We start from the raw sequence: 25607 nt of genomic DNA on the forward strand, positions 1-25607 counted from the left end.
TCACTCAAATGCCTCAAAACAAACAATTCACATGACCTAATCTACAAACAGCCTCCGTGCAGCGCGCTCCAGCTCCATGCTAATTAAGTGAGTAATTACAACCACAACCTTGATTTCAGGGAAAATATCACAAGGCAGCTGTACCTGCTGTCGCATTCGAGCAAAATACAGCAAAAATGTGCCATACTGCTAGATTAGGGTTTCACAAAACACTAATTATTAAAACAACAACGCCTAAAGTAACATTTGCTGTAGTGAGTATTTATTTGATTGAAAACTAAAAAGAGGAAATGTTTTAGGTGCTAAACTTAGCTTGTACCTGTAAGTCGTAGCCTTCTTCAGACTGATGGGATTCTCTGAGCGACTGTAACGTTGAAAGGGAGTCGGGGGAGAGAGGAAGATATATAGGGGCGATGAGTATAGTGCTGATGTGCAGTTTGAGAAGCCAGTTCTAGACGATAGGCTCGCAGACAGACAGACAGACGGGCGAAGACGGAAAAGCTACTGTACTATTTCTCCCTCGCTGCTTAGCCAATAACTTGGGTGTTGCGATGGGTTTCTCATTTAGCCGGTGCCAAGCTGCACAGACTCTGATAAGGCTTCCTGAGCGCACACTGATCCGCCCCGCTGAATGTACGGCGAGAGGCGCACTGTTCAGACAGCTTCTCCGTGCTCAGGAAATCTAGAGGCGTCATTTCAAATCAACGCGAGTTACGCGTTATGCTGAGAAAAGTGGGAGTCGCTTTAAACTATGCGGCCTCTCTTTTTTTACTTCTCTGATAGGGGATTACCGCTCTAACAAGTTCCCGAGAACGGCCCCGCGCCAGATATTAATTCAGAAAGCGAGGGAGGGGGGGGGTGGGGGGGGGCGCTGTTTAATCCATCACTCCGGACTATGACGTGTCATTTACGATCAGCTGTGACAGCTCACAGCTGATCCTATCCGCCGACTCCTCCGGTCCCCGATCATATTCCAGCAGTCGGTGAGTTCTTTATGACTTGACAGCTCGCGCAAAACCCTCCGCTGTTCATTTATGCTGCTGTTGCTGTTGACCCAGGTTGCTGCAAATTCCCTCCACCTCCTCCTCCTCCCCCTCCTCCTCCACCACCTCCTCCTCCTCCTCCTGCTGTTCTGTGTAGATGGATGCTGTGCAAGCTGTTTCTGAATAATGGCTGGTATTGTGCCATGTTTCCTAGTGTATTTATGGAAAAATATGTTGTTTTTTCTAGGTGTACTTTGTGTGGAATGTCTCACTCTCATGCCGCATGGGTTCATATTGTGAGCGCCACCAGGAGCAGGATTCTGTCTGCTATTTATTGTAATAATAACTGCTGCATTCGTTGAAAAATATCCAGATTTTTTTTTTGCTTTGCGTCTAATCTTTAGCCTTTCACAGTTAGTCTCACTCAAATACCCAGAAACCAAAAGAAAAAGTATTCAATTTACAGTGATACAAAAACAACATTCTTCCACGTGAGAAACCAGTTGACTTATTAATAGTTTTTAAATCCAGCTAATGTCATTTTATTGACCATTTTCACTGATGAGGTATAACATTATTGTGTAGGATCAGAACAGGTGTAACAGGATGATGGTAGTGGGGGGCCTTTGGGTCCTATGGGTTGAGTGGAGGGGCCTGTGTGGATCATCCCACAGGTACTTGGGATCAGTTTGGGATCTGGTGAGTTTGGGGGCCAGGTCAACACCTTGTGCTGTTATTCATGTTTTTTTTGAGTTGTTCCTAAAGTGTTTTTGTGTGTGTCTGTGCGTCAGGCTGCATCCTGCATTGCTATGGGGTGGGGGGCCCTGGTCTGGTCTAGGTGGGTGCTACATGTCTAAGTAACATCCACACGAATGCCATTATGTGAATGACACTGGCTGCACACACCCAACTTTCCAGTGAGGTAACCAGATCCAGCGTGCAGCATAAAAACAGAAGCGATTCCACCACTGATTTAGTGGTTATCATGAGTCAGTATAGGACTCTTTGAGGTTGCCTCAATTTATAAATACGAAACCATACAGTATAGTGATACTGAACACTGGGAAAGTTAAAGGTTTTAGGCATTTACAGTCACAGGAGAAATGCTGGATAGACTCACAGTAAGCCGATTTAAACAGCTGCCAAGAGAGATTATGCAATATGAGGCTCTCCTGTGACTTGTGTCACCCTTCCAAGATTGGCTCTGCTCTCCAAGACCTCGCTGCCCCCCAGGAGCAAAGAGTGTCCATCATATCCATAATTATCTGGAGGGGAAGTCCATCACTATTGCAGATTAGCAGCACACAGACACGCACGGCAGTAAATAATCCCATCATTTCAGCCCGGAGGAGGTCAGACGGACATAAATTTAAACCGGAGCAGTTTTACGTCCTGGAGGGCATTGTGGGGAGGTTTCATCATCTGAGGGATTGATGCCTGGCCCCCACCCCCTCTGTGTTTCAGCCGGAGCCAAGAGGAGAAATTCTTTTAGGTGTGTTCATTCATACGCAGCGGAATTCTGTTCAGATGAAGAAACGTGAAGCGTGTGCAGGAGCTGCTGGTTAGTCCATATCGTTGAAACGATTCAAGGACACATTTAAAAAAAAATTGTGCATTTATATTCTGGGTCTTATTCCTGAAACTTGTAGCACTTAGAACTCATGAAACTGAACTGAATCGAAGCTGGTGAACATCTGTCTAACCCCTGTCTAACACATACGTCTTATTGCTAGACTTTGGAAGAATTCATTGTCCATCGTTGAATTCGTGGATTCATCCTGCATAGCTGCACTGTCCAAATATTACTAGTAAGAAGCAAATGATTCTTACATTCAATCAAATCACCTTGTGTCAAGAAAAAAAAAACATCTGCCAATGGGTTTAAGCAAAAATTCTTAAAAATAAGCGCAAAGTTCTTGCCTCAAAATATCGGAAAATATAGGATGTTTGGCTTTCTTGAAATTCCTTTTTTGCAGTGTATTGAAAAGTCGTATCTTCCACAGGATAGTTGGAGTTCACTCCTCAATTTATTAGAAACAAGGCCTGATATTTCATCAGTTTAGGATGTAACTCAGAAAGTGAGATCATGGCTGCTTTTCTTTTAATGTTTATGTGTCAGACATACAAAAATGAATGAAGGCAAATATTCAAGCCATCATCAGTTATATCGTCTCTGAATTATTGTTGCTTTGTGATTTATTTTGACTGCTATTGCAGGATTCATAGGTGGTCCTGGGGTGGGCAGGTGCGTGGTGGAGGTGTTAAAAGTGTTAAAAGTTAAAATTCAATAAAGATATGTGTTAAAAAAAATTGAAATTAACTTTTAGTTTAGTAGGTTATTGACTTCCTACAGCAAAAAAAAATAAAGATTTATCTTATCTTATCAACGGAGAAGTTCATCTCTGGTTCCTCTGTTTGTTTTCCGCTGCCTGACATTTACAAAGCGGGAGCTCGGAAGATGCTGGAAAAGAAGCTGCCGTCTCCGGGACATTGGGCGTCCGTGGTGCGAGCAGCTTCGGATCACTCACTTAAGCAGCTAACACTTCAAACGGGCAATAAAGAGAGTCCTCGTCCCTCTAGAACAATAAAACAGTGTTAGAGTCAGGGGTGGATGCGCTGCGGTACAGACAGATATTTCTCTGCCACCGCTGCAGCTGCTGCACTCAGCAGAATGAAAACGAGTGAATCAAAGGACAGTCACCGAAGCAAAGGAGGAAAGGATTAAACCTCCGCACGTAGCGCTCACGTTCCCTCCGCAAGAAATTCACAAAAGCCGCGCTGTATCTGGTTAAGCCGTTGAAATAATGTATGACTTTAATCAACCTCAGTCAGCAACATGAAATATAAATGCATGAATACAGCGCGTACAACGGTAAAACCTCCTTTTAAGTGTCCTTTCCGTGTTTTTCTTTCCTCGGCGCAGATTCTCGTGGGCCCAGAGTAAATCTAAGCAAAGAGAGGATTGTTCTCTCCATATATGACGAGATGTAAATCACAGTCAGGGCGTGAATTTATTTCCGTCCTTCCAGCGAAGGGACAGAGATGACAGTCGGGTGATGATCCCTCATGTCGGAGGCATCTCACGCCTCATTCCCTTCGCAGGAATAACATTGAACGGGGATTTAGCCGAGACCTTGACGTGACTGCCTGCTCGTAGAGAGGAGTGCATGTCGTCTTCGCCGTGCGGGCGTGTCAGTCTTCGGGGAGGCCGGTGGCGAGGTGTCTCTTTTCTGTCTGAACGATAGAGGGTTGCTGAGGACTTAATCGCGGGGTCACCCTGAGACATTTCGCTCTCCAGGAAACCCACTGTTTGTTTGCGCACGTATACATATGCATAAAAATAAAAATATGTGCATCGTTAATACGTACTGAGTACAACAGGAGGGACACTGTCCTTCTGCCGTAGCTCGGCTGAACCTTCACTGACTTTGCTGTAGGGACACTGGTGCTAACAAATGTAGATGCGCTTTGACAGCGCTCCCCCCCGCTACGGGTTTGGAATCAAAAGTAGACGCCGGGACTAAAGTTCGAGAGTCTGTTAAAGCCCGCGACGTCTCCCCGATTTTTGCATTCATTCGCTTTCATGTTAGTTGAGTTGTCAGAGAACATTTTGGCAATGAGATCCATTGCCGTGTATCCTCGGAGGGGGGTCTCTTGCTCTGCAATGATTGTGGAGGGATGTCACCTCATGGTTTATTCATACGAGAGAGTTTTTTTCATATTTTGTTCTCACGTCACCTTGCTTCTGACTTGCACGCAGGCCTCCCTCTCTCCCTCCCTCCCTCCCTCCAGCCTCTGTCATGCTGCCAACCGGCCGAGTTCAGGCGATAGCTCGCCGAAGAAGACACAGGGAAAAGAAAGGGGAAAAAGAAAAGGCCAGTTTCTGCCGCTTACTTCCTCACCCACTCTCCATTATTATCAAGTCCCTCACAGCATGTGACAGACGTGTTTTGCATAATCACTGATTTCAAGTGTGAAAAATAAACGAGCGAGTGCCGCCCGTGATTAATTTGTGGTCTCCGGTTTCCTCCCTTCCTCATCACGCGGAGCCTCGCAAGAAAATCGTGAGCGAGGCGCCCGGCCTGGTTTGAAACGCGAGCTCTAATCCCGCAGCGGAGCAGGACAAGAAGCATGAGAGGATCCAAATGAGGATGTTTACCTTTTGTTTTCATGTGGATTCAAGGATTACTCGTAATTAATTGGACCCCCTGCACCGAAAAGCTGTCAGACAAATTATGCATAACAAAAAAACTAACATTTTTTAAATGAGTAAACACTCAAGGACTCCCACACACGCATGAACAAACGCACACATTATCTATTTCTAATGCCCTCTTTTCCTCTCCTCCCACTATAAAACACGCAAGCACAATAAATCCAATTTACAGCTACAATCCACAGGCTACGGTTTGTGTAACTGAGGTTAATGCAATGTCTTTTCTTCCATATCTGTGTGTTTACTCTTGTAGGCAATGCGTGCACTATGTCAGAGTACAACAAGCTGAAGAACATGCTGCTGGAAATGCAGCCCAGAGTGCTGAAGATTGGAGAAAAGAACCAGAAGAGAGACATGGACGAGAAGCGGTCGCTGGTGGACACCATGTTTAAATACCTGGATGTGAACCAGGATGGACGGCTGGTGAGCGATGAACTGGACAAGGTGGGTCTGAAGCTGGGGAACTAAAGAGGGCATATAAACATCATCCGTGCTTCTAATGTTTCTGTATCTGAATTACAGAGCAACTTCATTAGCTTAGATCAGTGGTTCCCAACCTGGGCGCCAGAGATCACAGGAGGTGCACCAACAACTGGTCTCATCAGTTTTCATCCGTTTCACCAGTGGTGTTTGACGTTTGATCGCAATTTTTTAAAAAAAAAGATCAGTTTTCCCTCTACAAACTAGCATCACTAGCCAATCAGAAGTAGCGTGGGGGTGGGAAAACGAAAGTTACGTATGTAACTACGGTTCTATGAATCCTGGATGACCGCCAGAGGCGGTGCTTCAAGCACTGAATGCATCCATCTCGCGCATGCGCAGGTCGAGTATTATACCAACAAAGTCACCTGTGACCCCTGATGACCCCGGTCACCTATATCTTCCGGTGACATCAGAGGATCGGTTCCTGCAGAATCTTCTCGCGAGTGCACGAGGATTCTGAGTGACGGAACGCTCTGGCGGTCATCCAGGATTCATAGAACCGTAGTTACATACGTAACTTTCGTTCTATTTCATCCTTACTGACCGCCAGAGGCGGTGCTTCAAGCACTGGATGACCCATAACAACAAAGTCACGAAGAATTCCAATGCATACCTCATTGAGAGGAAACAGCAGAGTCAGGCAACAGGACCACACCCATCGGATGGGGGGTGGCAACATTCACCCGATAGAACCTGGAGAAGGTACTTGGTGATGCCCATGATGCTGCATCACAGATGTCTTCCAGGGGCACACCACGCAGGGCCGCCCATGATGTTGAGACGGCCCTGGTAGAGTGGCACCTCACCCCTGACGGCAGGGGATGACCACCTCCTTTATATGCGTGGGTGATGACGTCAACAACCCAATGAGACAGTCGTTGTTTGGAGAGAGCACAGCCTTTCCTAGGACCACCATAGCAGAGGAAGAGCTGGTCTGACCGTCTTATACCTGCGGTCGCAGTTACATAGGTTCTCAGAGCCCGCACAGGACACAGCAGTCTTAACCTGTCCTCCCTGCTGGGGGGACAAGTTGTGCTAGGTGGATAGGTCGATTGAGGTTCAATGACGACAGAACCTTCGGGAGAAAGGCTGTGTTTGGCCAAAGAGTAACCCCTGAACCATCCGAGTTCCACCTCAGACATGAATCACTGACGGATAGAGCATGTAGCTCTCCGACCCGCTTTGCTGAAGCAATGGCAAGGAGAAAGGCAGTCTTAACAGAGACCCACTTCAGCTCTGCCTGTTCCAGGGGTTCAAAGGGAGGCAAACACAGAGCATCTAGCACCAGGTGCAGATCCCATGCTGGGGCACGCTGTGCTCGTGGGGGTCGCAACCGCCACGCCCCCTTCAGAAAAAGTGACACCAATCTGTGGCACCCTACTGTGTCATTTTCCACCCGAGCATGTCGAGAGGAAATGGCTGCCACATACACCCTCAGAGTAGCCGGGGACCGACCCTTATCCAAGAGTGACTGGAGGAACTCCAAAATCTTAGGGATTGAACAGTTCACAGGGTCCTCACCCCTGTCTGAACACCACTCAGTGAACAGCTGCCACCTATTTTCATATTGCAACCGGGTAGAAGGCGCCCTGGCATTCAATATGGTATTACAGACAGAATTTGAACACTCTGTCAGTAGGGGGTTGGGCCCTGCAGCGGTCAGACCCATAGCTGCAGGCGAGGAGGGTCGGGATGCTAAATCTGGCCCTGTAACTGAGACAGGAGATCTTTCCTGTCGGGGAGGCGCCATGGTGAGCTGCGGCAGAGCCTGCTCAGCAATGGGAACCACGTCCTGCCTGGCCAAAAGGGGGCTACCAACAGCAGTCTGTGGCCCTGCTGGAGGACCCTCTGTAGCGTTGGAAAAATCAGAGGGATTGGCGGAAACGCATAGAGAAGACTGTCTGGCCAATCGTGGGCAAGAGCGTCCTGACCCAGAGGGCTGCTCTCTTCTGTCAAAGAGAACCAGAGAGGGCAATGGGTCGACTCCTCCGTGGCAAACAGATCCACCTCTGCCTTGCCAAAGACCTCCCAGATTTTGAGAACGACCTCTGGATGAAGCCGCCACTCCCCTGGCGGCGGTTTGTAACGAGAGAGGAAGTCGGCAGCCTGGTTCTTTTCCCCGGGCAAATACATTGCTCTCAGGCTGGCCAGACGTGGGGCTGCCCACAACAGCAGGTCCCGGGATGCCTGCAACAGTTGGGCAGACCTGGTGCCCCCCTGGTGGTTTATGTGGGAGACGGTTGAGACATTGTCCGACCGTATAAGCACATGTCGGCCTCTCAGGAAGGGAAGGAAGAAAAGCAGTGCCCTGTGCACAGCCCACAGTTCTAGAACATTGATATGCACCGAGCGGTCTCGAGCAGACCACAGCCCCTGAGCTGTCCGGTTCTGCCACACGGCGCCCCACCCTGAGAGGGAGGCATCTGTTGTGATGGCTTCCCGACGGGATGCAATGGAACCCAAGGGCATGCCCTGAAGGAGAAATGATCTCTCTCTCCATGGGGCCAGAGCAAGAAGGCAACAGCGTGACACTCTGAGTCTCCTGTGCCTGTGCCATCGAACATCGAAATGAAAGCTGTGCAGCCACCTCTGAAGAGGACGTAGCGACAGCAGTCCCAGAGGAACCACATTGGCAGCAGCCGTCAGTTTCCCGAGGAGGCGCAAAAACTCCACATAGCGCAACCACCTGCCTTCCTGAAACAAGAGAAGGAGGCGGAGAATGTCGTCCACCCGCTGTGGTGACGGACAGGCCTTCATGGCGACTGAATCGAGAGTCATTCCGAGAAAGAGTGTGCTCTGCGAGGGAACCAGGCAACTCTTGGTAAAATTTACCTTCAGGCCCAGTCGGGCCACGTGGGACAGAAGATGTGTCGTGTCCAGGGCCACCTGAGATTGGGACGGTGCACAGATGAGCCAGTCGTCCAGATATGGGAGGACCTTCATGCCCTGCGACTGCAGGGGTGAGAGGGCTGCCATCATGCACCTGGTGAAAACCCGTGGGGAAAGGGAGAGGCCAAACGGGAGCACCCTGAACTGGTAATGACGCCCGTGAAAAGCGAACCGCAGAAACTGTCTGTGGTTTGGAGCTATGGGGACATGAAAGTAGGCATCCTTCAGGTCTATTGATGTAAACCACTCCTCTCTGGCCACAGTGCGCAGAACCTCTGCATTGCTGAGCATGTGGAACCTCAAGACCTTCAGGAATCTGTTGAGACCCCTCAGGTCGAGGATGGGACGGAGTCCGCCGTCTTTCTTTGTTACTAGAAAGTAAGTGGAGTAGAATCCCCCTGGTTGCAACAGGGGATCTACTGGCTCGATGGCACCTTTGTCCAGGAGGACGGACAACTCCTGGCTGAGGGCTTGGGCTTTTGCCGGGTCGCGTATGATGGTCATCTTGACCCGGCCATAGGCTGGGGGCCGGCGTCGGAACTGAAGTTTGTACCCGTGGGTCAAGGTGGAAAGCACCCAGGGGTCCCTGGTGGAAGCAGCCCAGTAACTGAGCTGCTGCTGGGAAAAACAGCCGACGACCGGCCCCTGGGCCTCAGCGCCGGGTCCCCCGGCCTCTAGAGGCTCTGGGGGCACGACGGGCAGCATGAGAGGCCTGAGGTTGCCTAGAGGGCAGCTGCTCAGAGGCCCGAAAACCCCGTGCCTGCTGGTGGGCAGGCAGTGAAGGTGTGCGCTGAGACCTGCGATAGCTACTGGGATAAGCCTGTGGATGAGGCCGGCGCTGGGGGGCAACTGAAGAGCTCCTAGGGCCGCTAGGAGGGGGCATATTCCTTTGAAGCTCAGACAGCTGAAATCGAGTCTGTCTGGCTTGAACTGTGCGGTTAAGCGCCTCTAGAGCCGCAGACCCAAATAGCTCCCCAGGTTCCACCGGAACACTGCGGAGAGTTCTCCTACATGCATCAGTCAGAGGAGATTGCGCCAGCCAAACCTGACGGCGAGCCTGGACGAGAGTGGACATCAATCGCCCCAGCTCTCTAGACATCAGCGCGAATGCCTGCAGGGAAGCGTCGCTGAAATTGTGGACGGGAGCATCCACTGTAGTCTCCTGCAGGGATGCTGATAGCGCGAGCAGCAGGTGGGACATAGAATTACCTATGCGTCCCATGCGTGCCGCTGCGTCATAGGCTTTACAGAGTAGGTCATCCGTAACCCGACACTGGGGACGAGGACACCTCGCATCTGGCCTCAGAGCCTCATCAGGCGAGACAATCAGAGCAGCTATAGGGGGCTCAATTGCTGGCATGCGGCCCAAGCCAAATCTGGGTGCATCCTGCATGGCTGCCAGGGTGCGGCCATCAGATGTTGCATGAGAGAGAGTTCTAGAATCCCTCCAACATGCATGCAACTCCCTCAGATACTCTTCTGATGGGGGGACAGTAAAGTTAGTGTGGGATGGACCACGCCTGAAGAAAGCACTGGCTGGAGCCGACTGAGCTTGCGGTAGGTCTAACTGCAAACGGGCCAGGGCCATACGAATGATGGCTCCCATTGAGCCATCATCAGAACCACCAGCGGAGCTGTGGGTCGATGAGCAGGAGCCTGCCGCGGAAGCACGGGAGGTTACATCCTGCGCAACCACTTCCGGCTCATATTCAGCAAATTGAGTGGCTGACGCCGCCATGGAAAGCACATCTTCCTCCGGCTCCAAGGTGGCCGCTGGAGGCACTGAAGCAGCTGGCTCCCCTGCACTAGTCCCAGACTGGAAGGTTAGGAAGAGGGATTTCATATTATTAATTTCTGTTGTTAACTGGTCCACCTTGGAAGCAAGGCTGGACTCCTTAACCCTCTTCCTGGAAGTGGGGACTGCTGTCTCGGCAGCACGACGTTTGGGCCTGCCAGACCGAGTTGGAACCACTCCCTGTGCTGGGGTCAGCTGTTCAGCTGATGGGCTGAGGGTCAACAGTTGTTCTACCTCAGCTAGTCTGGCAGCCCTCACTGCCCGGGGCATGAAGCTGCAGTTCATGCAGGCGTCATCTGAAAGAGCCTCCTTCAGATGCTCAAGGCCGAGGCATGAGGGACACAAATCATGGCCATCTTCAGGCTGCAGAGAAGCCATACAGGCCGAACAAGAATGGTTGCCAAACATGGTGACAACCAGGAAAACAAACAGAAAGCAACAGACAGTGGGAGAGGGAGCGAAACCGCCGCCGTCACCAGATAAATGTTGCAGGAGATGAGTTAGCCTCAGCGGGAACACTGCTACCAACTACAAAATCACACCTATGCTGGGAGCGGGAGCGTAAGCACTGCCTTCACCAGTTAGGGGTATTTGCACAAAACGGGCACAGTCAAAATGGCACCACAATACACAAACTAAGGTAGGCCGAGCGAAAAACGCCGGTAATAATTAATAGGGAAAGAAAAGTATCAAACGGTCAAGAAAATGACCGCTGATGCACATCAATCAACTGAAATACCAAGTGCAATGCAAATGCCGGGAGAGGGAGCGAAATCACTACCGTCACCAACAAGTGAAAAATGCAACACAAAACGAGTACAATCGGTTGCACCGATAGTCAACGGCAAGCACACGCAATGCCTACAGCTAATTGGCAAACATTAGCGGTACAGATGCTGGGAGAGGGAGCGAGGTCACTGCCTTCACCAGCAACTGAAAAATAATACAAATATATAGCGGTACAAATGTCGGGAGAGGGAGCGAGGCCACTGCCTTCACCAACAATTGAAAATATAATACAAATATATAATACAACCATATACCGGTACGAATGCCGGGAGAGGGAGCGAGGCCACTGCCTTCACCAGCAAACGAAACAACAAAACAAAGCGAATGCAAAAGGGTTGCACCGATAGTCAGCACTAATGGCAAGCACACGCAATGCCAACAGCTGATTCACATAATATTATGCCGGGAGAGGGAGCGGGAACACTACCTCCACCAACAAACAAACAAATACAACCAACGAGTAACCGGTTGCACTTAAGAATGTATATAATAGAACGAAATAAACTTATCCAACCGAGGATGAAAAGCCGATGCGGATGTGTCCGCGGCAAACCACAAACCTCTCGGCGGAGTCCGTTGCAGCCTTTGGAGGGGCGAGCAGCTCGCGGCTCCGACGAAACGTCGCAAGGCTACCGGCAACGAAGCAATAGCCACTTAGCTTTAGCTAGCGTAGTGGCGTGCAGTTACCTGCGAAGCGAGAAGATGAAAAGGAACCGATCCTCTGATGTCACCGGAAGATATAGGTGACCGGGGTCATCAGGGGTCACAGGTGACTTTGTATAATACTCGACCTGCGCATGCGCGAGATGGATGCATTCAGTGCTTGAAGCACCGCCTCTGGCGGTCAGTAAGGATGAAATAGAACTCGGTTGAGATCCAGTTGCAGCTAATTCATTGCTGCATTCAAGACAACTTGAATGAGCCTTGAGTTATCAAACTCAGAAATGACTGCTTCCAAAGTAAAATAAAAATGGCTGCCACGCATATTTCATTGTTCAGCAACAGTGACAATAAACCAAACTTATTTTTTTCTTACAGTTAACCTGTAACATGAACTCTATGATATCGGAAGTCGGAAATTTCCAAGTTGGAAATTAGAATTTCCAAGTTTTCATTAATGCATCATCTACGTGTAATTTTTTCACTGTTGTCGGAAACATTGAGAGTAAACTTATGAAGCTAGGAGAATGTGACAATAATAATAACTAATATTAAATGTTAGGATGTAAATTTTTGGGTTGGGGGGAGGGCTCCAAGGAAAAAAGATTGGGAACCACTGGCTTAAATTGATTGAGTGTTTGAAAGAAACTACATGTTTCAAATAAAATCTGAAACTTAAAGCACTAAATATATTATCAAAAGTAATTTATGGAAGAATATGGCAAAGAAATTGTTTGGTTTTAATTAGAACTTCTGATAAACCAGCGCTGCAGCCCTCGGTCGTCTGTGGTCCTAGTTTTTGGTGAACCCTTGAGACTAGTTGGACCCCTGCTGGCAGCTTTTCAGATGTTTCAACAATCTGATCAGATTACGACACCAGAGCACGAGACATAACGGCGACGTAACGGCGCTGCTTGTTGCCAGTAGTTTGATGCATCTGTAACTTTAAAATGTTATTACTGACTGTTTAAGACCATGTGGTCAAGTTATACAGGGAGGAGGAGAGCGCTTGCATGTGGCTGGAACTTTTTGTCATCTTGTTTAACCATGAAAAATGTTTGCTGAGGTTATTTTCCCATCACGCTCTGATGGGGAACGGGGAACTGTAGCAAGAATTGGCATTGACATTTTCACGGTGAGGAAATTAAATTATGATGAGCATCATCTGGTATCAGGAAATGGGCATCTGAGATGGGTGTTAATTAGGCTCCTCCCAGCCAACGCTATGATCTCAGTGACTGTGATTCTGCCAGGACGCAGTGAACCATGTTACAGCCACAGCCGACTGCAGACTGCTACACGAAGAGCAAATTCTATATGGTCTTAATGATTAAATGTACCGCAGCTCTTTATCATAATGTGGATACTGGCTGAATGATGCCAAAGGAAAAATAAGCTCATCAGACACCGGCCATTTATAAGTCATAAAGTAAATATATTCTTGAAAATGCCACAGTAATTAATCCTTTTTTATCTCACTGGGATTGTAAATTTTAACTAGGCTTTTAAAATGAAAAAGGTTTAGTTGTTCTCTTGCAAAGCCGTATTTCAAAAAAACAACAACTAAAAAACACTGCATAATTAATAATGTTGAAATGTTACCAGGAAATCTTTAGATAACCCACTCTGTGCTAGTGGGATATCATATCATAAACTCAGTTTCACAGAGATGATGCTAGTGAGGGATCAAAGATGGATTCCAGTCATCCAACCAGACTGGGATCTGTCTACCGTCACAGATGGTGTTGGAGGGTAAAGTCCGGTACTTAGTGTTTGAAATATTTTATTCAAATGCCCCGGGACAGATCAGTCTGTCACAGTGGATACATGACAGCACTCGTCTGGGGGCAGCGACATGAGAAGAAGGACCGAAAAAAGAGGACATTTCCTATAACGCGTCCTCTAATCTGCCATGTCACATGTGCAGCTCCATACAGAATCAGTTGGAGACGATGGTATTTTCAGACTTGGACGGCTGCAGGACTTAAACACATAACTTACCAAGTTGCTGTCTTGTTAGCATTTTGACCTAAAAAAAGAAACATTTTACATTAATAAACAGAAAACTATATTTTTCACAGATTATAAAAAAACTTTATGACTAAAAACGCTCTTACGGTACACTAGCTAGTATTTTCATACGTGTAACGGGTGTAGTTTATCGTAATATTAGAAAGTAGAGCTCCCCCTAGTGGCTGGCTGCAGTATAGGTCATAAGCTCCACCCCCTCCATGTTAGTGGATGGGACTTGGAACTAAACACTAAAATGCACGTCAAATATATTTTTTCATCTGTCATTTTAGGTAGTTAATATAATATTGATGCATGGTCAATATATTTTTTGGATAAGGTGATGCACCGGTAGCATCAGTCTTTTTATATACAGTCTTTAATAATGACTCACTGTCTGCCTACAAGGCTCATTGCTCTCTCAATGCTGACTAGCAGAAATATGATAAGTAAAAAGGAAAAATGTCTTTAAATTCTGATTCAACAAATGAATGAATAACAAGTACAACATGTATGTCACTACAACATACTGAAATCAAAATGTCTTTAAAACATTTTAACCTCTACTCCATCCAGTCTGTTTATTACAGCCGTGTGTAACGTAGCCGATAGCCACACATGTATAAAGTACCAGAGACCCAGACTTGAGTAAAAGTACAAGTGCTATATCCAAAAAAGTGACTTGAGAAAAAGTGTAAATATTGCAAGTAGTTTGTTTTAATATTTACTACTCAAGTACTGAAAGTGAAAGTACAAGTATTGTGTTATGTATTAAAGAAAGAGGTCAAAAGTTTGTATATCATTGTTTATATTATTTAAGCCTGAAGGACACTCACAATTCATTTAGCTGTAGCCGCAGTACAAGGACAGGAATGTACAAGATAGAGTACGTGTACATGTGCATGTATAGTCAGTGGCCTCAGGAGTAGACTGTCCATTCACAAAATACTACATGAAAGATGATAATGAAATAAGTATAAATTGCCTGTTGGCATGTTATTTCCAACTTGGATGTAAAATGACCAAACATAATGTTAGAGAGAGCTCCCAGCATCGAGACCCGACGCAACAAGTAGCTGGCGAACTCGCTAGCTAGCAAGCTAACATTAAGTTAACTAACATTAGTTAGGCACCAATATTACTAATATTCGCCAATAGTAACCATAACTTTATTCAGTTTTGTATATATGAGCATCTTGTTAGCTTGACGTTAGCTAGCTAGCTATCCCTATGGCTTTAGCCCATTCTAGCCTTACCTCGGAGCAGACGTATGAATGCTTGTTTATTTTCTTCAGATTTAGCTGAAGTGGGGCCTTACAAAACTGTTTGATACAACACGACAAAAGCCAAACTGTTGGGGTACCTAGTGTTTGACCCATTGACCGCTTCACCATTTAGCTTGTCGGAGGTCGGCAGCTCAGTGGGCCTTGTTTACATAGTAACGGTTGCTAGGACAATGACTGCTTGGGGGTGGAGTTTTGCAAAAGGTAACAAGTAACGATGCAGCACATAAACAATACATCGGTAAAAGTCTTAAACTCAACGAAAACATGTAGTGAAGTGAAAGTGGAAGTAGAAGAAAATAATAATATTTCAGTAGAGCCAGTTAATGGAAACACATCTAAGTTACATTTACTTTTTTTTATCTTTTGTGTTGCTTCTGAAAGTTTGGCTACAAACATTTAAATAATAAATTCAATCGAGGTGACTAGAGTGTTGACTGTTGAATGCAAACTATAGTCTGTATCTTTGTAGAGATCTCTTCAGATGTTTGCTAAAAAAATATGAACATGCCATGTTTATTTTCCTCAATAGAGACATATGTGCACTAACTGTTGCTTAAATGCTCCATCAGTACCTAAACGCAGAATCCCAGCTTTCCAGCATGAGCAGCTTTTTGACAAATATAAACTTGCTCTGAGAGGCGTCGCTATCCTTTTGTTTAAAAGAACGTACTGCAACCGGAGTTATTGAACACAACCCGAGCCCTCTGTTTATCTCTCTGAAAAATACTTAACATCGCAAATCTAAAGATGGTTCCCCTGAGAAAAGCGCACAACTGTTGCGAAAGAGACGACTCGCAAATGACAAACGATGCAGGAGCGAGTGGTGTGTCTTCCCAGGAGGGGGGGAGGAACATCTTTGAATTACCTCAGGTATGCAGGAGAGGAGAGTTTTAAAATGGGAAGCAATCAGAAAAGCACCAGCACAACAGATTACACATTTAACCCAGAGGAATGAAAATAACCCCAGAAAGCGTAATGTGTTTATGTACACGAGCCATTTCCTTTTGAAGGGAAATCGTTTCTAATTATTGATAGAATGATGCATCCTCAGCACTGGTTATGATGGTGGCCATATTCTGCTGGTAATCTATTTCTAATGACCATTGCTCATACTGGAAATCAAACCTTATCTCTTGGGAAATGGGAAGCTGACATGAACAACATCAACTGTAGGAATGTATAGTTTTTATTAAATAAAAGATTCTGTGCTGCTTATTTTTAAATATAATGTTACTGAAATTATATGTATTTTTGAAAATTACATATTTACATTCATACCATATGTGCATAATGTGGTTCTGCACATAGTTTTGAATGGAAAAAAAGACACAAACAAAGACTGTGATAATGTGTTCGACTTTTATACCTTCTTGTGATACTTGCCACATGTTCTCCACGCAGTTTTTTTGATGTATTCCCTGTGTTTGCGTGTTAGATCTCGATGAAGGAGCACCTGGAGGACAGTCTGCTGGAGTGCACCATGCAAGACTTGCTACGTTACGACGACTACAACAACGACGGTCACCTCAGCCTACACGAGTTCTACACAGCTTTCCGTGAGTCCTTATATTCTCCTCCTCCTTATTCCACGGCACAAGGAAAAGCAGCTGAATCGTGAATAAAGCCTATTTTGTAAAGTGTAAATGTGTAATCCCAACGTCCCTGTGTATGTCCGTGTCCAAAGAAACACAATGCCCGGCTTGCATTTGTGCAGCCTTTGGGTTAATTTGGATAGTTGTGAATATCCTCCATAATGTAAAAACACAACGTAACATCGCTGCAACCCTGGACCTGACGACCTTTCATCCAGTCGGCCCCTCCACAGCAGCTAGAGTGGATAAAAGCCACAGATAAATTGATAATTGCACACTAGCCCATGTGCCCGGCCTCGATTAGAGCATCTGGAATAGCTGTAATAGCCTTTCGAGTTCTGGCATAGCTGAGAGCCTAGGCAGGTTCCACCCTATTAAGACCAATAATCACAATTCCATCGCTAATGTTCCTGTTGCCGCATCAAAATTGCTGGACATCATGGCTGCCTACTAAACCTTTTTGATGCCAATCTCATTCTTTTGTTCTTTTTCTTTGCCCATATGTACTGTCAAGCATGGGAAATACCCTTGGTTGGATTCAAAAGTGGCGATAAAGTCCAATAAAGGTGATGAATCCAGCAGTTAGCTATGGCAGGTGTCCATTTCCAAGGCTTTACCTTCAGCCCGTGCTGGTCAATTAAGTCGTATCTATTCATTTAGCCTCCTGGTGACTGGTTTTAGTGGGAGCCGTCCTGCCATTACTCCGTTACGCCGCCTTCGCCTTGCAGATGGGCACCGAGTGGACGCTGCGTGGCATTTGTCTACCTGCACGGGTTTAGGACGCGTTCATCAATGCATTTTTATGTTGGACAAACAGCTGAAGGAGTGGGCTGGGACCAATAACACAAGCTATTGATCAGATGATGCTCAAGGTTAACTGTTAAGCTGCAGGAAGGCAGCACCAAGGGGGAGTAGTTATGTTTAAGTGGCACATCTGGTGCTCTGCATAATGTTGATGGTGTTGAATTGTGTAAGTTTCCTCGTGTGTGTGTGTGTGTGTGAGTGCATGTGTGTTTTCCTGGGACGTAGCCAGTGCCATCTCCAGTGAGCTTCCAGGGGAAACAGAGCAGCCAGGAATCGCAGGTGTGTGTAGCAGGGTGGAAATTTACAATATGGACATAAGCTTGGAAAACAGAAAAAAGGCATAATAGGTGAAAATGATGTGAAAGGGTATTATTCCCCCGGAAGATGCTGCATTCGTCCGTCAGTGTTCACCTGATCTCAGGCATGCTTTAAAGATCCTTTGACTCAACGTGCGTGGTTTAGTTTAGAAAGCATCCTCAGCACTTCCTCAGCGCTTGGGGTTTTCATGCTTCCACCGTGTTGAGATTATCTTTCTATTCTGCAGCTTTGATCTAAGAATCAAAACCCTTTGGCCGGTTCCCAGGCAGATAACCAGGCTGCTACTTCCAGCTTCACTTTTGTTACCGCAGTCAAAGAACGTGTGCTCTGTGTTGTTGTTCTGATATATTGATTTTCTAATTGTGCCCCCCTCCCTGTGTTGTGTTTACCTTATTTAAGGTATAAATCTTGACAAGCGCGCCGCTTTACAAAGCTTTGTTCTGTTGCCACCTCAATCTATTTTTTATTCTGTACCACAAATTGAATAGAGAGGAATATGCTTGGAGAATACTCCTGAGGTGATTACGTTCTTATTGACCCCGCTGCACACACACACACTTTTTTTTTTTTTTTACGAGGCCAGCAGGTTGTTATTGTCGACTATTCATTCTTTTTTTTTTTTTTTAGTTGGCTCCCTCTTTGGCACACACTTAAATACTCATTTCTTTCTCAGAGGATATGGATTTGTAATTAAAATAAGGCTAACCTTCTGTTAGCAATCAAACAGAAAAGCAGAGGACAAAGGTTTAAAAAATAATTTCAATATTTAAGTTTCAAAAATATGAGAAAATTACAAAAATAATGAAGTCTAGTACAGGTCTTCAAGTCATCAACTTTTCAGGCCAATGACCTCAAAGTAATGGAGAGATTAAATAAGGACCCCCGCCTAGTATTATATGTGTTTTATATTAAACTCGGCCCAGTGCCTTTTATAAGTATACGTTATTATTATCGTTTTGCATTCAATATTAAGCTAGCCCTTATTCCCTTACTAAAATATGTTATTAAAGAAATTTAAATTTGCAGGGGAAATTAAAAAAAAATATATAAAAATATATATAAAAAATGTCTAATCAACCAAAGACCGAGTCCCTGCAGGACGCCCTCTAATATAAAGACCTAACAAATTCTAGAAACATAGGGCCCTAAAGTCAAAGGTCAGCTGACCAATAAGGAAACAAAACCTAACCTCCCTGACAAATGACACACAGGTTATAAAACCGACTCAGGGGAAAACTTAACAATTAACATAAAACAACTAACATACTTAAACTAAGCATAAGTGCAGAGAATGAAAAGAGAAACTATATACAAATATATACACAAAAGAGATCATCGTAACACAAAAAAATCTCTCTAAAGGAAACTTTAAGGCGTTTCCAGTCCATTCCCCTTTTCTTCCAGCGTTTAGTTTCCTCCACTTCCTCTGGACTGTCCTTTAGGAGGCCGTCTCAGCCAGGCTTCAGGTATATAGTTTTTATTTTGCCAGAGGAGCTCAAACAAAAAAGAAGGTAAGCATCAACACATAACTTAAAGACCATGAACAGAACGGCAAATCAACAAACTGTAAATGGAATAAAGTGTCATTTGAAACCACTGAGAACAAAATACTGATACTGGTGGTGGACAACTGCTGTGGTCGTCACACTGCATCCGACCAACGTATTCTCACTGATAATTGGTGATTTCTTGGAGCGACACAGTCACATTTCCATTTGCATGTCCAGTAGTGATGTTCGATACCACAGATTTCATGTCTGATGCGATACCAAGTAAAATTCAGGCTGGTATCGGCGATTTGATACCAATACTTTGTGTAAATATACACTAATGTGTCTAAATAACTAAAGAATACAGGACATCAGCGTAATTTATTTATGTATTTTAAACTCTGAAGTATATTGAGGTAGTGGCCTGGTTTACTATATAGCCGAGCTAATACGACATCAGAAAAACCAAACATACACAATCATACAAAATATATGAAAATGCTGTTTCAAACACTGAAAAAGAAATAAGTATAATAAGAACTAAAGTTAAAACTTGCATCATAAATGCCTTGTACACAATTCATCGTTGTTGCCACAACTCAGCAGTTTAGTTATTATCTTCTGTGTTCCTGTTAATGATGTACATTACATCAAATGACTGAAGTATCCAAAGTATCGATATTTTGATTTGAGAATCGATTTTAGAGCGTAAAGACCTGGTGTATTTCAGTATCAATCCGCACATCAGTAGAAGAATAGAGGACATCTAATCCGAGGTAGTGGAGTGTCTCTATGTGGTTTTCAGGGTTTGCTCAGTAAAGCCAGATAAAGAATAATCAACGTTTCCATAGAACAGGGCAGAGGTAGCTGCTTAAGAGCTTCGAGGGCTCTGTAGTTTCCTAATGATGTGAATCATGGTTTCATCTGGTTCCCTCTCTCCTAAATGTCTCAGTGTCAACACTGTGTAGGAGCGGATGACTCGCATGTGCGCCCTTTGTGTCTGAATTAAAACCACTGTAATCACGCAATAATAAATGTGCAGGAATCTGCCCCGCAGACATTCCCATTGATGCCGGAGCTGAAGTGATTCACATGAATCGTGCTCGGTAAAAGGCAACAGAGCATTAGAATCAAAGCTGATGAGTGAGAAGGCTGATGGAGAGTCATGTGTAGCCCGCGGATATAATACATATACGGTCGCACAAGGTCAGAACTCCTCTGTGAGTACATGAGTAGTGTGAGTAGTATAGAAAGCTCCCCCGTGGTGATACCTGATCTGCATGTGCGCTCTGTTTCGGTGCGTAACCTTTTTGTAAATCTGGGGATATATGTGCAAGATTTTACATATTTGGATTTTTCATAATTGACTGCGTCCTTGTAGCTTTTTGGCTGCAAAGGGAGAAGAGACAGGAAATAATGAATGGATGTCTCGCTGTGTTCTTAACAATAAGGAAAATTTAAGCTTTTCAAAGGTGAAAAAATATTTAAATTTTATGCTTCAAGCTACAAGAAATGTTCCATTTGTGTTTTTCACACACGATTTCAATATGTTTTACAGGGACGGCTGTATTTTAGTCTATATTTTAGTCTATATTTCGGTTCATCAGGTGAACAGACGTGTCTAGTTTTGTGTCACAGATGCACCTGCTTTGTTTAAAGGTGAACATCGAGGGGAAAGTCATAATCACTGGGGCTGCATGGACAGAATGAGTTATATTAAATGTGTGAATTTGTTGGCTTGCATGGAACATGTGTCGCAATGTTTATATTCATTCCCACAGTTGTGCAACTGTTGCTCGCAGCACAACACAATACACGGTATTAAGCACAAAATAAAGAACGTCCCAGGACTTTCAGACGCCAAGACGAAAAAGACAGCAGGACAAATATGTGTCCTTTTCTGTTGGGTTGCAAACAAGAAGTCAGTCAGGAAGTCTTAGCTCAGGTCTTCATGACTATAAATTCAAGACAAGTCAACTTTATTGTCGATTCTGACATGTGCAACACAATACAGGATTGAAATGATCTTCCTCAGAGGCCTACGGTGCAGCAATTAAACAAACAAAATGTGCAACAGTTGAGAATGCATGAAATATAAAAATATATTGTGTATATACAAAGTAGCCTAAAAAGAGAAATATGACATAGCCCATGTACAGTACACAAATGTCCGGAGAGTAGAGGGGGGATGCTACTTTCCAGTGCACGTTGTGAGCATTTTTTAAGCCACAAATAGACTATAAATTAGAAACTAAGCAACATATATTTCCATTTATGTTACTCTTTAAGTGACAATTTTTACAGATGACAATCATCATTTCGTAGACAAGTAAACAACCTTTCCTAATAAGATTAAGGCAGAATGAATGTTAACCTTCGATGGAATAAAAAATTTGTATTATTCACAACCACTTTAGGATCGGCCACTATTTTCCTGCTATGAAACGAGGGGATTAAGTGCAACTTAAAAAGTTGACTTAAAGGCGGTAAAATCTTCGGGACAGCTGGAAACCGTCCAGATCCTGCCGAGGCCAGCATGCCTGCAGCAGAACAAAGACAAACACTGATGGCCACATATGTTCCGATGTCAGCCCACTGGCTTGTTTACTCCTCTAAATCTTCTTGATTGACTCTGGGTCATCAAGCTAACCAATCAGGAGAGCACCGGGAGGAGGAGGGAGGGAGGAAAACAGTGGAAGAGTGATGACATGCGAGAAGGAAGCAGCAGGGCGGCAGCAGAGACAGCAGGAAGGTTTCGAAAGAAAAGTGAAAGAGATAACTTTTTATTCTTTTGTTCCTCCTCTTTGCTTGCATCATCCAGTGCTGACATTGCTGTCTAAGAAGTTTTAGTTTCTAACATGTATAATGGACCTCGAAAGTTATTGATCGTGGAGCAGTCTAACTTCATTTTTACAGATTCTGTGTTGGCATCTGACTACACAGTTAAAGGCTGCTGCTGTATATTTAAAAAGGAGTCTTTCGTTTTTTAAGGTGGAGTGCAATGGTGCCATTTTCTTAATTATTTCAAAATCACACAGCTGGCACGCATCTAATTAGGACCAGGCTCCCACAAGCAGTTCTTCTCTGCTAAGCTCACCGTGCACTCTGAGTCTATTTGTTTTCCACGACTCTAGTTAAGAGTGGAATTATATGGAGATGCTGGGCTGCAGGGGCAGCGCCACTCAGCAGCTCTGACTAATTAATCAGGAGAATGAAGTGCAGACAAGGAGGGAGGAGGTAATGGGATACAGGAGTGATGGGTTGCAATGAGAGTATCATAGGGAGAAGTAAGAATTCTGTGAAGAAGGGAGACAAAACTCCTGGAAATGAGTCGAAGTGAGAATAGAGGGGAGAAAAGCAGGAGGCTGTGATTGGTCAGCAGGTGATAGATAAAGAATAGGTATGGTGATGGGTTGTGGAGAAACAAACCACATGGATGTGGGATTTTCACGTGGGATTTGATTTGTTTTTATTTATGTGAAACTACACTGGACTCCTTTACAGCCTGTGTTTTCTAAATGAAGCGCAGCTCCAAAGGGTTTAATTAAAACAAACCCGTCTGAACACGTATTCCAAGTTATTTTTTGTTCTATATAATTAATAAATATGTATGTGTCAAATAATAGCTAAAATCACAATATATATATATATATAAAGTTAGCTGAAGAAGAATGGTTAAATATATGTAAAACACAGTCTACTACCTCTAGTTCACATCTGTGGAGAGAAAAAATAGTTTGAGGTTCTTTATTACCCCCAATATTAAGCAATTAATAAATGAAAAACCTGAGGAGGTAACGTGGGGATTGTCCCGCCACCGATTCTGAACAGGTGGGTTCTGAGTCTGGTTTTGAAAACAGGGAGGAGGATCTGAGGGAGCAATGTGGAGGAGGATCAGACAGATATGGAGGGGCGAGGTTATGGATCGCTTTGAAGGTGTACAGAAGGGAAAGAAGGGGTTTTGGTGATGATTTGGGTGCGATGGGAATTACAAGAATTTCAGTTTTACCACTGTTTAATTTCGGGAAGTTGGAAGTTGGTGGGGAGTTAGGTTCACCAGAGAGGTAGAGCTGGATGTCATCGGCATAGCAGTGATAGTTAATGTTAAATTTATGAAAAAACAGTGCCAAATGGGAGGAAATAAATGATGAAGAGAAGGGGTCCCAGGATAGAGCCCTGGGGGACACCTGTAGTGAATGGGGAGGGGTCGGTTTTGAAAGATTTGAGCCGGATGAACTGGGTGTGGTCTGAGCGATAGGAGTGGTGTGAGTGATGCCGATAGAGGAGAGTCTACTGAGGAGGATGCACTAAGGTCGAGGAGAATGAGGATGGAGAGTGAACCGGAGTCAGCTGCAATAAGGAGATTCGTTGGTAATTTTTATGAAGGCAGTTTTGGTAATGTGGTGGAAAACAGACTGGAAAGTGTTATAGAGGAAGTTTTGTCTTAAGTGTGTATGTAGCTGTGTGGCAACTACTTTCTCAAGTATTTTGGATATGAAAGGTAAGATGGGGAGGGGGCGGAAATTATTGTAGCTGTTTAGGATCAAAGCCTTTTTTTTAATGATTGGGGTGATGGCTGCAGTTTTGGGGTATGATGAAACAATTCTAGTGTTGGGTGATGAGTAAATGATGGTAGATATGAGGGGAAGCACAGAGGAGAGGCAGGCAGTTTTGTACAAACCATTTCTTTCTGTTCATATACTGTTTTGTACTTTCTAATTGTTAATATGAACCCGTCTGTTTTCAAATCTTTCATTTTCAGATGAGTATTTTCCTTTAATTATCCTTGAAAAAGGAGTTTGTTTCTGCCTTAAATGTATTCCCGTGCCTTTTTAAACATAGATGTTCCCCCGCTGGGTTCTGCCTCCATGCTACGCCTTGTACAGATTGTAGGTACAGAGGAGCTCTACATGAGTCCCGATGCCTGCGTTGCAAGATAATATCTGGGTGTTGCTGCCCGGCAGTTGCTGTCAAGGTTTGTTCTTTTACGTTAGCCGAGTTTGCCCTTAATCTGCACAAATGATCTTGCTGAGATCAGATATCACTTTTACAAGGGGAGCCTGTTGTTCTCTGACAGCCAAGTGGGTGAGAGACCTCCAGCTAAGCTGTCAACAGCAAAAGTGACTTTGAACCTAAGGTCTTGGAGTTTCCTTCTGCACCCACACAAAGCATTCCCTCCACCTACTGCTCCCCTCGGCTTCGCATTGTTTCATGTCTATGTTATCTCTACACATATTGTTGCCTTTTCTCCACTCCAACTTTCCGATTTGTATTTTCCTCTCATCAATCATTTTACAAATCCTTTCCTTTCCTTTCCTTTCCTTTCCTTTCCTTTCCTTTCCTTTCCTTTCCTTTCCTTTCCTTTCCTCTGCCCACGCTCCCCCAGCTAGTGCCAGGTGCCTCATTACCACTCAATGGACCTTTACTGCTAATTGCCGGTGTGTATAAGGGGATTTCCAGCTTCTTCCAAGTGTCATCTCTATTCCTGGGTAATTACCCGGTGCCAGGTAGCCGCGGTAACAGGTAAGGGACTGTTGAGGCTTAGGTCCAAGTTCTTACATGCTGAGGTGAGAGGGAGATTTATGGTTTTGTACAGGTTCTGTATCCGATTAGGCAGGTATTAGGTCGTTTTTTTTTTTTTTTTTCTATTTGGGTTGGAATTAGTTGCAATGAAGCTGTGTATTAACATCTGCCAATGACTGACAATAGGTTCTACATGAATCGGTTATAAATAGAAGCAAAATGTGTATTTTAAACCTTCATTTTTTTTTCTCAGCTTTCATCATGCATTTAATTCATCAGCTTCCTCTTAATTATTCTGTATCTTGCCAGCACGAAACACCGCAGAGCCATGAGCCAGTTAATTTTTTGGGTCTGCCTAATTACCTCACTCGTGTACACGCTCGTGTAGACATTAATATGCGTTTCGCATCCGGTGAAATGCACACAAAAAAAAAAACGCGTGCAAGCCTCACGGCCGTCGGTCGGTCAGAAGGCACCGTTCTGAGCGCAACAGTGAGAGATGGCCAGCACGTTGCCACGGCAACAGTGGCTGTCTGTTTAATCTCGAAATCATTTATTTGGTGCAACACTTACCGATGCTGCTAATTCCCCAAGGGGGGAGAGAGGGGAGGAGACGGGAGGAAACATCAAGCCGGAGGTACAGTAAAGTAAGCAATATGAGCCCGGCGCACGCGCAACAATTAAGGATTAAAGACGTGTGGGGTGTGAGATACAGGACTCTATTATCCCTAAGTGCAAACACAGCAGAGAGAGGTGGACATCTTAACCG

The 25607-nt window shown here is 44.9% G+C and overlaps 1 protein-coding gene across 1 annotated transcript in view; it reads left to right on the forward strand.

Annotated features, from left to right (window-relative positions):
• fstl4 (follistatin-like 4) overlaps positions 1 to 25607 on the forward strand; it is a 232505-nt gene that overhangs the window by 140268 nt on the left and 66630 nt on the right. The window contains exons 5-6 of the mRNA XM_047607542.1: positions 5453 to 5643; positions 16547 to 16667. Coding sequence (XP_047463498.1) covers positions 5453 to 5643; positions 16547 to 16667 — 312 coding nt within the window. The remainder of the gene's footprint in view (positions 1 to 5452; positions 5644 to 16546; positions 16668 to 25607) is intronic.

This window comes from Mugil cephalus, chromosome 15 (genome assembly GCF_022458985.1).
Source record: "Mugil cephalus isolate CIBA_MC_2020 chromosome 15, CIBA_Mcephalus_1.1, whole genome shotgun sequence".
NCBI lineage: Eukaryota > Metazoa > Chordata > Actinopteri > Mugiliformes > Mugilidae > Mugil > Mugil cephalus.